Raw genomic sequence first — 13258 nt, 5'->3', positions numbered from 1 at the left:
GAATAGGACTAAGCCCTTCAGGAAAGCTCCCAGATAATTTCTGTCCATTATGGACAGATCTAAGGGATCTTCAAGCAATAAACAAAGACTCTCTAAATGGATATCAGACTATTATCTATTGCTATCATTCTCATGGCATTCATCCTCTTCCTAGAGTATGAACGCATTCCATGAGATCTCTCTCCACTTTCATAGACTTCTTCAAAAACATTCAGTTCACAGAAATATGCATAACAGTGACTTGGACATCTGCTCATACATTTGCTGGACATTATGCAGTCACCCACGACACAGCATCTGACGCCATATTCGGCTCCACTGTCTTAACCTCAATTCTGTACTTCACTCCAAAGTCCCACCCCTCCATTAGGGGTACTGCTGCAGAATCACCCCAATGGACCACCTATAGGGACACTACTCAAAGAGGAAAAGGTTATTCACCTTGTGTAGTAACTGTGATTCTTCAAGATGTGTCCCTAGGATGCTCCACTACCTGCCCACCTCTCCTCTACTTTTGTGATAGAGAAGGAACTGAAGGTGGTTCACCTACGAAGCGCTATATAGCACTGATGCAGGGCATGAGGCAGGGAGAGCACATGTGCAGGCTGAACAGACACCGGTACCTAAAATCTCCGATCTGAGGTGCAGGGGACGTAAATACACCTACAGTGGAGCACCCATAGGGACACACAACTCAAAGAACCACAATTACTGCACAAGGTGATTAACTTTTTCTTTATTTTTCTCTGTTTTTATAGAGCATGTGCAGCTAGTTGTGTGCTCCTCAGGGATTCATATATATTATGGGGTTCTGATGCTAACATAACCACAAGAGTCAAGTTAAAGTAATGATACTAATGCTTAACTTTAATCTTTTCCTCTAAAGGTTTCCATACAGATGTTGGGAATGCTTCTAGCAAACCAAGAAGAGATTCCGTGGCCAGCAATGTGTTATCTGACTGGAGAGGTAGCCTATGGCGGTCGTGTGACTGACCACTGGGACCGTCGTTGCTTGCTCAGCATTCTAAACAATTTCTATAACCCTGCTGTACTGCAGGAGGGTTTTGCTTACTCTAGTGATGGGGTAGGAAAAATATTTTCTCTCTCACTTTTCTATAAAGTTGTAACAAGTTGTATTTTTACACTGCATATTTAAAATATTTTCAGCCTTATAGATCACTGAACTTCAAATTATTGGTATCCACATCTAAATTTTGAATGGCAATGAATTGTTAAACTTTACTATGGCACAGAAGGCTCTCATGATTGAGATTAAAATTATACACATGCACCTGTACTTTCTGTGCTGTGGCACCAATAACAAAATGACTCCCCTCAACCCTTCCCTACAATGAAGAAATGAAGGCATAAAATGGGATCCAAAATTAGTGAGATTTAACTTTTTTTTTTTTTTTTTTTTTAATCACACAAAGTGTTTTACTACAAAAGGGTATTGGAAATGGGCACAATGTGATGGTTAGTTTACAATGACACTTTAAAATATATTATAATATCTCCAGCTAGCAGTTAGATAGATGCAGCAGGATATGAAATGGCATTTGACCCTTTTAGGACTCTTTAGCTAAGCAGGGGTACAGGCATTAATAACTCAGAGAAACAGTTACCTGAATGAGGCACAGGAATTTTTTGTGAGTAGAAATTAAACTAAAGCATATTTATAGCAAAATCAATGTAGAATTTTTAAGAAAAAAAACATTGATTCTTGAAGGGCTTTTGTGCATTCCCATTTAGGGGATCTAGCACCTCTAGCATTGAGCTGCAGAATAATATACAAGAGTTGTGTCCATTAAGGGATGTAGGAGTGCTCTTGTGCTAGGATATCATCATCAGTTCCATTGACATAAGGGAGTGCATCTCGCTGACCATCTCAGTTCCTTAATCACCAAGAGCTAAATGGAACTCTCTCTTGTGTCTGAAAGCTGTAGCTTGTATTATTATTATTAGTTACATAGGGTAGTTGGGGTAATTTGCCTTGGATTATCCTCAAGGCTATGTCAGGTCCCAAACTCAGAAGGGGATTCAAAAAGGTATGCAACATGCTCAGCCATTGTTCCCAAGACAGACACACGTTCAGTGTCTAGTGTGCCTGGGAGAGGTGCATGTAGTATCACAGTGCATAATGTGCCACACATTCACTACTTGGACAAAGAAGGAAAGATGGTTAAGATTGCAGGTGCACTTGGCTTCCTTAACCTTTCAGCCATACTGTCCTAGCTGTCCTTCAGGAATTTCAAGGTCTTCCTGTATGCCAGCATCTTCTATTAAACACCCCATTGCCTCAGCCTTGGTGCTGCCACAATACTGGGCCTGACATCAATCTCCCTAAGACATACATCTACTGGGCTTCCTGCCCTACCCAGCACACTCCAGAATCACAGGTTCAATCAACACACACTTCTCCAACATGGCAGTCTACACTGGTATCACCAGTGGCACTGAAAATTGCCTTGGTGTTCTTCAAATAGACACTGATTGACACTACAAATGAAAGACGAGCTTCCAGATCTCCTCTTTGCAGAGCAATGTTTGTGAAAGATTATAATTTAGAGAGGCTCCCTCTTAAGTGACAGCATTATGAATATAGGAATTTTGAGACATGCTCTGGAGGCAAGGGAGACAAAAACACAGGGTAGATGTGTACAGCACTGTACCATGGAAACACACTAGTTTTCTACTAAAAGTTTGTGCTTCTCTCTTTCATTGACTTGGTGTTTAATGACCCCCAAGATGGTGTCAGAAGTGTCAATTGAGAAAGACTGCAGTAATTTTTAGATTAACTCTGTTTGAAACTGAAAACAGAGGAAAGAAGAGCATGTGGAGCAACAAAGAACAACTAAGCCTTTTGTACATATTTTATGAGCACAATAGTAGCTTGATACATTTAAGAAGTGAAGAAAGCCAAAAATGGTTATGTTACAAACTTCATCTAGTCTGCAGTTGTCAGGCAATTTTGCAGAGAACTGGAAAAAAATTCTGAAAGAGATTTGAATTGTTAAGGGCAGAAGAGAAAAATAATAAAGTAAAATCACCAATCATTTTGTATATTGTTGGGGAGGAAGGATTGGATATTTATAACACTAAGTCTGAAGAAGGTGAAAGCATGAAGTTAAATAAAATACTGACCAAATTTTAGGAATATTGCATGCCAAAAAGGAATGAGATTTTTGAGACACATTTTTACATGAATACAAAAAACTGATGACAGCATAGAGCAATGTGTCACAGAATTAAAGCGGTTGAGTAAAACCTGTGACTTTGGTGAGCTGACAAAGACTGTCTTTAATACTTCAAATAAGTCTATGTGTTAAGAGAGAGAGTGCTCCGTGAAGGAGATTTAACTTAAGAAAAAGCTCTCCACATATGCAAAGCAGCAGAAACTCTGAAAGCTGAAGCCAAAGAGCTGAATTCACCAGAAGCGGTTATTCATCATACTAAATACAAAAGAATATAGCCAAAAAAGATCAAATCAAAAAGTGCAACTATCAACTATGAAAGCAACTGGTGAGGGGGGGAGGGAGAGTGAGTATAGACTATTATGTGGAAAGTATGGATCACAGTATGGTCCCAAACAGTGTTTTGCCTTTGGAAGCTGTGTCATAAATGTGGAAAAATAATCATTTTGCAAATGCTGCAGATTCCAAATGCAGAAAAATCAGAAGTATGCAGTTGAAAACAATCTGGTTGAGGAGGTTTTACATAGGTGTGCTGGAATCAAACAAAGCTGCTGAGAGGGACTGGATACTGCCACTGAAAATGAATGAAACTATTATTCTACTCAAACTGGGACACAGCAGCTCAGGTTAATATTCAGCCTGAACAAGATTATGAGAGACTGAAAATAAGACCAAAACTGGGACCAACAAAATAAAACTAGCTGGTTATGCTGAAATAACTATACTAGTGGAGGAAAAGTACATTACTAGCATCAAATATAAAAACACCACATGTAAGTTCCTGTTCACTGTAGTATCAAAGGATGTGACCAGTACCTCTTGGCTTAAAAGAGGCACTCTGGGTGCATCTACATAGTGAATTAGTGCGTGAGAAGCCAGCTTGCTGCATGCTAACACGCCATGGGGACACTGTTACAGTGCACCTCAGGACTTTTACTACTGTCTCTATAGCTTGTCTGAGACATGATCCCATGTAGAAATTTGCAAATGTGGAGGTCTGTTCATACTTTTACTTAGCACTACTTGTTGCATTTGGCATTGTGATCCATTGTTTGGTTTGGTCAAAGAGCTGAGGCAGGCTTACTTGGAATCAAATTTGTTTTTGAGAAGGTTTCTGGGGAGGGCAGTGCAATTTCTTCCTCCATGGTAGGATTTGGCATTGTGATCCATTGTTTGGTTTGGTAAGGTGGTGCTACAGTTCCTTTTTTGCCTAGAATTCCTCACCCACCATCCTTTGATGGGAGCACCGCTTGCTAATCTCCTCTAAGTGGGGATGTACAGAAGACCTCAAAGAAGAAAGAAGCATTTGTTACTTGTAACTGTTGTTAGACATGGACATAGAACACAGAAGATCTGCACAGGAGCAGGAGTGTGATATGCAACAGGAAGAGCAGCAGCAGGGCAGACTTCCTCTGCAACACCTCCAAAACTCTCCACCGTCTACCGCTTTGTTATCAGCCCCCACCCCCAAGCAGTCTAGGAGGAGACTGAGCAGGAAGCAGTAAGTGCTGCACTCCACACCAGTGGAGGTGAGCAGATGGACACAACAGCCCCTTTAAGAACTGCACGCAACCACAGTTGCTTGCACAATGACACTTTACACTGTTAAGTTATCCTCCTTTCCCCTCATTATAACAGGTCACAAATAAAACTTTGTAGCATAAAAAAAAATGTCTTTATTCATTCATAGCTTGGTTGGGGAGAAAAGGGGAGGGGGCCGCTGGAGAGAGGGTGGGGGATGGGAAGTAAAGGCACAGCACAGACGTACATTACTGCAGTTCATTGCAAAACCAGTTTGTCAATGCTTCCCGAAGCCGAAGCACTTTGCAGTTGGCTCTGAGCATAGCGCTGGAATTTGGCTACTCAAAATTTGCATCCGACCTATCAGCCTCCAAAGCCCCACCCTGGGAAAACTTTCCCCCTTCATTTCACACAAATTATGGAGCACGCAGATATAAGTGATGGGATGTTCTTCTCACTGATGTCAAGCCTAGTAAACAGACATCTCCATCTGGTTTTTAGGTGGCCAAATGCACATTCAACCACCATCCTGCAGTTGCTGAGCCTATTATTGAAACACTTCTTCTTGCTGTCCAGGTGCCCTGTATAGGGCTTCATTAGCCAAGGAAGCAAGGGGTAGGCAGGATCCCCCAAGATCACTATTGGCATTTCCACATTCCCAGTGTTTATTTTTTGGCCAGGGAAGAAAGTGCTCACCTGCATATTATTGAACAGACCTGAGTTCCTACAGATGCGCGCGTCATGAACCTTTCCAGACCACCCCACACTGATGTCGGTGAAACATCCCCTGTAATCCACACAGGCCTGCAACACCATTGCAAAGTATTCATTCCAGTTTATGTAGTCTGTGGCAAGGTAGTAAGGTGCTAGGATAGAGCTATGCGTGCCATCTATTGCTCCCCCACAATTTGGGAACCCCACTGCGGCAAACCCATCCACTATGTCCTGCATGTTACTCAAACTCACTATCCTTCTTAGCGGAAGTCTATTGATGGCCCTGCACACTTGCATTGCAGCAGCTCCCACGGTGGACTTACAGACTCCGAAATGATTCCCAACTGACAGGTAGCAGTCTGGGGTTGCCAGCTTCCACAAAGCGATGGCCACTTGCTTATTCACTGTCAGAGCTGGTCTCAAGCAAGTATTCATACACTTCAGGGCTGGGGACAGCTCCGCACAAAGTTCAAAGAAAGTGGCCTTTTGCATACAAAAGTTCTGCAGCCACAGCTCATCATCTCACACCTTCATAACGATCTGATCCCACCAATCTGTGCTGGTTTCCCACGGACTGAAGATGACAGCATTCAGCAAACGGGAATTGTTCCGCTCTATGGCTTGTAGCAGGGCAGCCTCAGTAACAGTGCTATTCTCTTGCCTTTGAAATACTGCAGGATAAGCCATGAGGTATTTGTGATGCTCACAATGATAGTGCAGATCTAAGTGGGCTCTATGTCTCTCCGGCAACAGCATGCACACGGCATAGAAAAATGGCACGCAAAAGCCTCTGCGGCTAGTTGTGCTGTGGGATAGCTACCCACGGTGCACTGCTTTGAATGTCGACCCAAGCATGGCAAGTGGGGACGCACAAGCCCAGCACAAGGAGTGTGGTGTGATCACACTCCTGCGACTTCTAAAATTCAGCAGGAAAAGTCGATTTAAAGTAAATCGACTTCAGTCTGCAGTGTAGACATACCCACAGAGTTCTTTCTGGACTTTGCAAAATAGGAGAAAGATCTGAGTTGGCCAGGCAGGGGTGTATTCCATTATGTAGATGGAGTTGATATCATCCTAGTGAAAAAGTGCTCCTGTACCCCCATAGCAGACAGCTTTTTACATAGTTTCCCAGATCAGCACTAGAACTCATAAGTGTGAATGCACAGCGGCAACTCCTGAAGCAAAATAGTACACTAGTAAGTAAACCTTCTTTTCCGCACAGACTAAGTGTAGCCGGGACGGCTTTCTTGTGTTTCTACCTCTGCTACTCAGAAGTACTAGGACAAATCAGGAAAGTTAACTCTGATGCAGAATCAATTGCATTACTAGCTTAGAATTATCTGAACAACACAGTGACAGCATTAATTTAAAATAGTTTTTATTACTGAATTTTAAAAATAACATTGAAATATATATTTTTAAAGCAAAAACATCTGTAAGTAGACATAAGTTGACAGCTCTTGTGCATAGAAGAGAGTACTGAACTCCCACCATGTCTTAGTGTTCATTTTTTGTTATTTTAAAGGAAGGTGAGTTGATTTCTTTTACATTAATAGAAGATATTTTGGCCCATATATAAACCTTAAGAATGAATAATTATGCAGTTTAATCCTTCTGCACGAGAGAAAGAGGGATGGGGGGAGGGCTATATACTTTAAAAAAAAAATTTCAAAGTACAAAATGCTTTACACGCTCAAAAAACTCCCAGAAACACATATATAAATGGATGTGTTCATCAGATAACTGAGCAAGCAGAAGGGTATTTGCAATATAATTCTATTCTTCAAATTGGCTTGTATATATTCCCACCTGTAAGGAATATTAGGCCCCACTGAGTTTCAGGAATCTTCTAGAAAAGCAGCACCTGTTGGGACTATATAAGCAACCTCAAAGAAGAAAGGTTACTTATGTGTAATCTTTTTTTTTTTGCAACTAACCAGCCTTTCATTAAGTAGGGAAATAAAATATTTGTCATTTATTTTGCAGGTATATCGACCTGTGTCTGCCACAGATAGCTTACAAGACTGTAGAGCCTATCTAGAGTCTCTGCCAGACACTGATTCACCTGAGCTATTTGGAATGCATGCCTGTGCTGGAAGAGCATTCCTGGAATCTCAGGCACAAACCTTTATTGATACCATTGTCAGTATGCAGCCAGGAATGAGGATGGACAGCCTGATCACCAGGTCAGTGTTTTAAAAAGGAACTGTTTTGGTGACAGAACAAAGCAAAATCTATTACCTAAAAGAATTAGAAAGTTATTTGTCATGCTTACCCACAATTTAAAGGTTATTTGCATCTACATACCTCTGATTTACTGAATGTCTTCAAGAGTAAGACAAAGTGGGTGAGGTAAGCTTTATTGGACCAGTTTTTATTGGTGAGATACAAGCTTTTGAGCTCTGCAGAACTCTTCTTTAGCTGTGGGAGAGATACTCAGGCCTTGTTTATGCTTAAACCACAGCAGGTTAAACCACAGTTGCGCTGTTGCAGCACTTCAGTGAAGACACTACCTATGCCAAAGGGAGGGCTTGTTCTTTCAGCATAGGTAATCCACCTCCCTGAGAGGCAATTGCTAGGTCAACAGGAGAATTCTTCCATCAACCTAGCACTGTCTAAACCAGGGGTTTAACTGTATCACTAAGTGGTGCGGAGTTACACGACAGTTTTTATAAGCGATATAGTTATGCCAACTTAATTTCCTAGTGTAGACCAGGCCTTAGTGTGTCACAGCTAAATATAAGGTGGAACAGATTGTTAAGCATAAGGAGTTAACACATAGGAGTGAACACATGTTGCATGTTCAAAATAGAATGAGCAGTTAACACTATCTCTGCAGTCGTAGGATAAAGGAGAGTTAATGGGTTACAGATTGTTGTAATGAGACACAAAACCAGTGTCTATTGAGTCCATAATTGTTGGCCTCTAACAGGGTTATAAGTTCCAGAGGATTTATGCATTTAAGCTCTCCCGCTTTTTGAAGGTAAAGGCATTCAGCACTAATTTGACCGAAAACATCTCTCTTCCTTTATGAAGATATATAACAGAGCTCTCACCCATCAAAGAATCCCTAATTAGGCCTTGTCTACACTAGAAAGTTTTATCAAACGCAAGTTACAGCAGTGATCAAAAAGCATTGCAGTTAAAATGCTCGTGTCTGTCCACACAGCACTCGAGTCCACAGTTGGTGCTCTAGCATTGACAGTGAGAGCAGTGTCCTGTAGGCAGCTGTCCCACTGTGCACCTTGCCACCTTGTGCCACTAGGAGTTGGTGGAGAGGATCGCAGTGCATCATGGGTGCAGGCTCAATGTCCCATGATGCAGTGATTTCCAATCCAGCATTCCATGGGTTTCTGACTATGTTTAGTGGCATTTTTCAACAGCCCCAGTTTCCTGAGCACCCACCATCTCTATCTGAAAGATGGATCCTGTACTGCTCTCCACTGTTGTTTTCAGTGTTCTGATTACATCACAGCTGGCCATGCAGTATATCATGAACTCCCAATCAGAACTGGAATCTGAGGCGCCTGACCTGCTGTGTGCCATGCAAACAAACAATGCCGGAATACTGCTTGCATTCAAGGAGCATCTGCACATGGTGCAATGCCACTTTTGGGTGCATGAAACAACCATTGAGTGTTGGGGTCGCATCGTTACGCAGGTCTGGGATGACAAGCAGAGGCTGCAGAACTTTTCAACGTGCAAAGCCCTGTTCATGGAACTCTGTACAGAGCTCACTTCTGCCCTGTGGTGCAAGGACACCAGAATTAGAGCTGCCCTCGCGGTGGAGAAATGCATGGCAATTGCTGTGTGGAAGCTGACAACGCCAGAATGCTATCATTCGGTTGCTAATCAGTTTGGAGACAGAAAGTCCGCCATTGGAGCGGTGTTATCACAAGTGTGCAAGGCCATTAATTGCATTCTGCTACAAGGGACTGAATTTTGGAAATATGTGTGAAATAGTGGATGGCTTTGCAACAATGGGATTCCCTAACTGTGGCAGGGCGATAGATGGCACGCATATCCCAATTTTGGCCCCAGACCATCTTGCAATGGAGTACCTCAATAGAAAGGAGTACTTCTCTATGGTACTGAAGGTACTTGTGGATAACCATGGGCATTTCACTGACATCAGTGTGGGTTGCACATCTTGCTCTTGGCAGAGAGCTGAGGAGCGTGCTCCCCGCTGCCTGTTCATGTAAAACATGACTGCGGTATTGTCCGTCAGGACCTGAACCATCCTGCCCCTGAGGAATCTGAGAAACACCTTGCAAGCCAACCAGACTGCCCTGAGCTCTCTCATATTGATGTGGAGGTTCTTCTCCTCCTCCGACCACAGCCCCTGGGTGCTCAGGTCAGCACTGATGTGGGCCCCCCATCCCATGTCCGAGGCATCCAAGATCAGGGTGACCGATGGGGCCAGATCCCTGAAAGGAACTCCTTTCAACACTGCCCCGGGAGTCCTCCACCAGTTCAGTGAGGCTAGGACCCCTGGGGGTACTGTGACCACTCTGTTCAAGGGGTGTCTTCTCAGTGCATATGCTGAGGCCAACCATGCCTGGAGAGGCCTGAGTTTGAGGCGAGCCAGCCTCACCACATACATGCAGGCCGCCACGTGCCCTAGCAGCTGCAGGCAGTGCCTGGCTGTCATCGTGGGGCACCTGTGTAGCTGGGCAATAATTGCAGCCATAGCCTCTAACCGAGGCTGCAGGAGGAAGGCTCTGGCCTGGGTAGCGTCCAAGGTGGTCCCAATGAACTCTATGCATTGCACCAGGGTAAGAGTGGACTTCTGCTCGTTTATGAGCAGCCCCAGTCTGGTGCATGTCACACAAGTGAGGGATATGCTGTTCTGAACTTGGGACCTGGACCTGCCCCATATCAGCCAGTTGTCCAGGTACGGGAAAATCTGCACTCCTCTGCGGCGCAAGTGGGCCGCCACCACCGCCATGCACTTCGTAAATACCCTTGGGGTGGATGAGAGGCTAAAGGGCAGGGCCGTGAATTGGTAATGGCAGCCAGCTACCATAAACCGGAGGAAGTGCCTGTGACTGGGAAGGATGGAAATATGGAAATACGCATCCTTCAAATCGAGGATGGCATACCAATCTCCTAGATCCAGAGCAGGGATAATGGAGGCTAGGGAGACCATGTGAAACCTGAAACACTTGATGAATTTGTTTAGTCGGCGTAGGCCCCCTTTTGCTTTGTGGATGAGAAAGTATCTTGAGTAAAATCCCCTCCCTGTTTCATGCGGGGGAACCACTACCACCGCCCCCAGGTCGAGGAGGGTATTTCCGCCTGCAAAAGGAGTTGCTCATGAGAGGGGTCCCTGAAGAGGGATGGGGTGGGGGGAAGTTGGAGGGGAAGGCCATAAGTTGGAGGGCATATCCCCGGAGAACTAAGCTGAGGACCCAGCGGTCCGAGGTGATGTTTTGCCATTCAGCATAGAAGGGTCTTAGCCTGTCTGACAATGTAGGGGCAGGTCCGGGAGAGAGGTAGTGGTGCCACCCTCGGGCGCACCATCAAAATTGCTTTTTATGATTGGGTCCCTTAGAGGGGCCTTGATGGGAGGTTGCGGATGAGTTGGAACTGTTACAATGCCCGAACCCCCTGCTCCTTTCTCTGGTCCTACAGGGCTGAAAGGGTCTAGGCGATGGCCTAGGCTGTGGCTGTGGCTGGTATTGGGGCTGCGGCTGAGACTGACGCCTCAAGAACTGGGGATTGTAGAGGCCCAAGAAACGGAGCGTGGCTCGCGAATCCTTAAGAGCGTGCAACTTCTCATCAGTCTTATCCGAGAACAGGCCCGCCCTGTCAAAGGGCAGGTCCTGTATGGATTGCTGCACCTCTTGCGACAGCCCTGATGACTGCAGCCACGAACACCGTCTCATCGCTATCGCAGAGGCCATGGCTCTACTTGCAGTGTCCACTGCATCACTGGCGATTTGCAGCGCTGCCCCTGCCACCATGATCCCCTCCTCAAGGACCGTGACAAAGTCCGCCGCCTGGTCCTGGGGCAACCTCTCTGCGAACCGCCACATGGAGTCCCAGAGGTTAAGGTTGTAACGTCCTAAGAGGGCTTGGTGGTTTGCAATGCGGAACTTGGTAGTTTGCAATGCTTGGTGGTTTGCAATCCCCCAGTGGAGTACACCTTCCTCCTAAATAAATCTAGTTTTTATTGTCTTTGTTTTTGGGAGTGGTGCCTTGGCCATACTGCCTGTCCCTCTGGTTGGCCGCATCCATCACCAGGGTCCCCGGGGCCAGGTGGGTAAACAAAAACTCAAACCCCTCTGCCAGGACATAGTATTTTTTCTTGGCGCCCTTAGATGTGGGGGCAACCAAGGCAGGGGTTTGCCACAGGGCCTTGGCTAGCTTAAGGACCCTGTCGTGTATGGGTAGGGCCACCCTTGATTGTCCCGCTGACCCAACACCACCAAAGAGGGGATCCTCCTCCTCTAATAGTTCCTTAAGCTCCAAATTGAGGTTAGAGGCCACCCTTTTCAGGAGCTCCTGGTGCATCCTTAAATCTGGTAGTGGCACCCTGTGGTCTCTAGCAGCTACTTCATCTGGAGAGGAGGAGGAGGATTGTTGAGGGGGCCCCGCAGAGGGTCCCTCCTCCGGGTCTGATTCCTCCTCTGAGGAATGGCCCTTAGCCTGTTGGCTAGGTGGGGGTGGCACCGTCTGCACCACTGAGGATGGAACTGACACAGTTCCTTGTCCCATCTGTGCCCCCCCATGGGCCCCAATAAGGCCACTGCCAGATACCTTGCAGCCACCCCGGTGCCGGCTGTGGAGCGTCTTGATGGCATCAAGCACCCTTGCCTTTCCGGGACCCGGAGCCATTGGACCGGTGCCGACAATCCTGTCTCCGGCTTTTACTGCCCCTAGTCAGGGACCGGCCTCTAGATGACCCCGATGAGATGGATGAGTGTCGGTGCTTCCACAAGCAGTGCCGATGGGAGGACGCACACCCCGATGAGCTGGATGACGACACCTGCCTCCTTGGCACCAAGGACTTTTGGTGTCGCTTGCCCTTCAAGGACCGGGAATGGTGCTGTCCGTGGCATCTCGGTGTGGAGCCCGACTCCAACAGACCTTTCAGGGGTGCTCCCCCACCCCAGGAGTCAGGGGAGGCTCCTTGTGCGGACATGCAGGCTCCAGAGCGAGCTCTATGGGGCATGGCTGGTGCACCTCTGTGCTCAACCCTGCCCGCGCACTTGGTGCGGGGGAGCATGGGCGCTCCATGCCCTGGCACGGTTTCTTCTTCGTCACTGGGGATGGTCGGCGTCAAGTGGACTCCGGTGCCAGTGGAGCACTCTGCACCAAGGAGACGCTTGGTGCCGAGGTGGAACGCGGCGGTTCGGAAGCTGGTCGGAGCGCCGTCTCCATCAGAATAGCCTTCAGCCTAATATCCTGCTCCTTCTGAGTCCTAAGCTTGAAGGCTTTACATATCTTGCATTTCTCCCTCCAATGCTGCTCTCCCAGGCACCTGAGGCAGCGATCGTGAGGGTCACTCACTGGAAAGGGCTTGCCGCAAGCAGCGCAAGACTTAAAACCAGGTGAGCCGGGCATGGCCCGGCCCTAAGCCCCTAAAGACTTCTATTCTAAACACTCTACTTAACACTTAACTATTCAAACAATCGATAACAAAGTTCAGTAGGGGGAATGCTACCTGCGAGAGGCAAGAGGCAGGACGTTCCAGCAACCAACATGTGCAGAAAGAAGGAACTGAGGGCCCGTAGGGTCGGCGGTGCCTCATATACCGCGGCATGAGTGCGGTACTCCAGGGGGCGCCTAAGCCGACCCTACAGGGTCTGTTAAGGGGAAAAGAG

At 46.3% G+C, this 13258-nt stretch overlaps 1 protein-coding gene across 1 annotated transcript in view; it reads left to right on the top strand.

The window, feature by feature from the left end:
• The window catches only part of DNAH14 (dynein axonemal heavy chain 14), a 584657-nt gene that overhangs the window by 515930 nt on the left and 55469 nt on the right, over window positions 1-13258 (top strand). The window contains exons 88-90 of the mRNA XM_067564773.1: window positions 887-1084; window positions 7416-7615; window positions 7860-7896. Coding sequence (XP_067420874.1) covers window positions 887-1084; window positions 7416-7615; window positions 7860-7896 — 435 coding nt within the window. The remainder of the gene's footprint in view (window positions 1-886; window positions 1085-7415; window positions 7616-7859; window positions 7897-13258) is intronic.

Source organism: Emydura macquarii, unplaced genomic scaffold (assembly GCF_026122565.2).
Source record: "Emydura macquarii macquarii isolate MOO-44397 ecotype Brisbane River unplaced genomic scaffold, CSIRO-AGI_Emac_v2 contig_2676, whole genome shotgun sequence".
In the NCBI taxonomy this organism is placed as follows: Eukaryota; Metazoa; Chordata; order Testudines; family Chelidae; genus Emydura; species Emydura macquarii.
The sequence above is the reverse complement of the archived record's forward strand: the minus strand, read 5'-3'. Positions and strand labels throughout refer to the sequence as shown.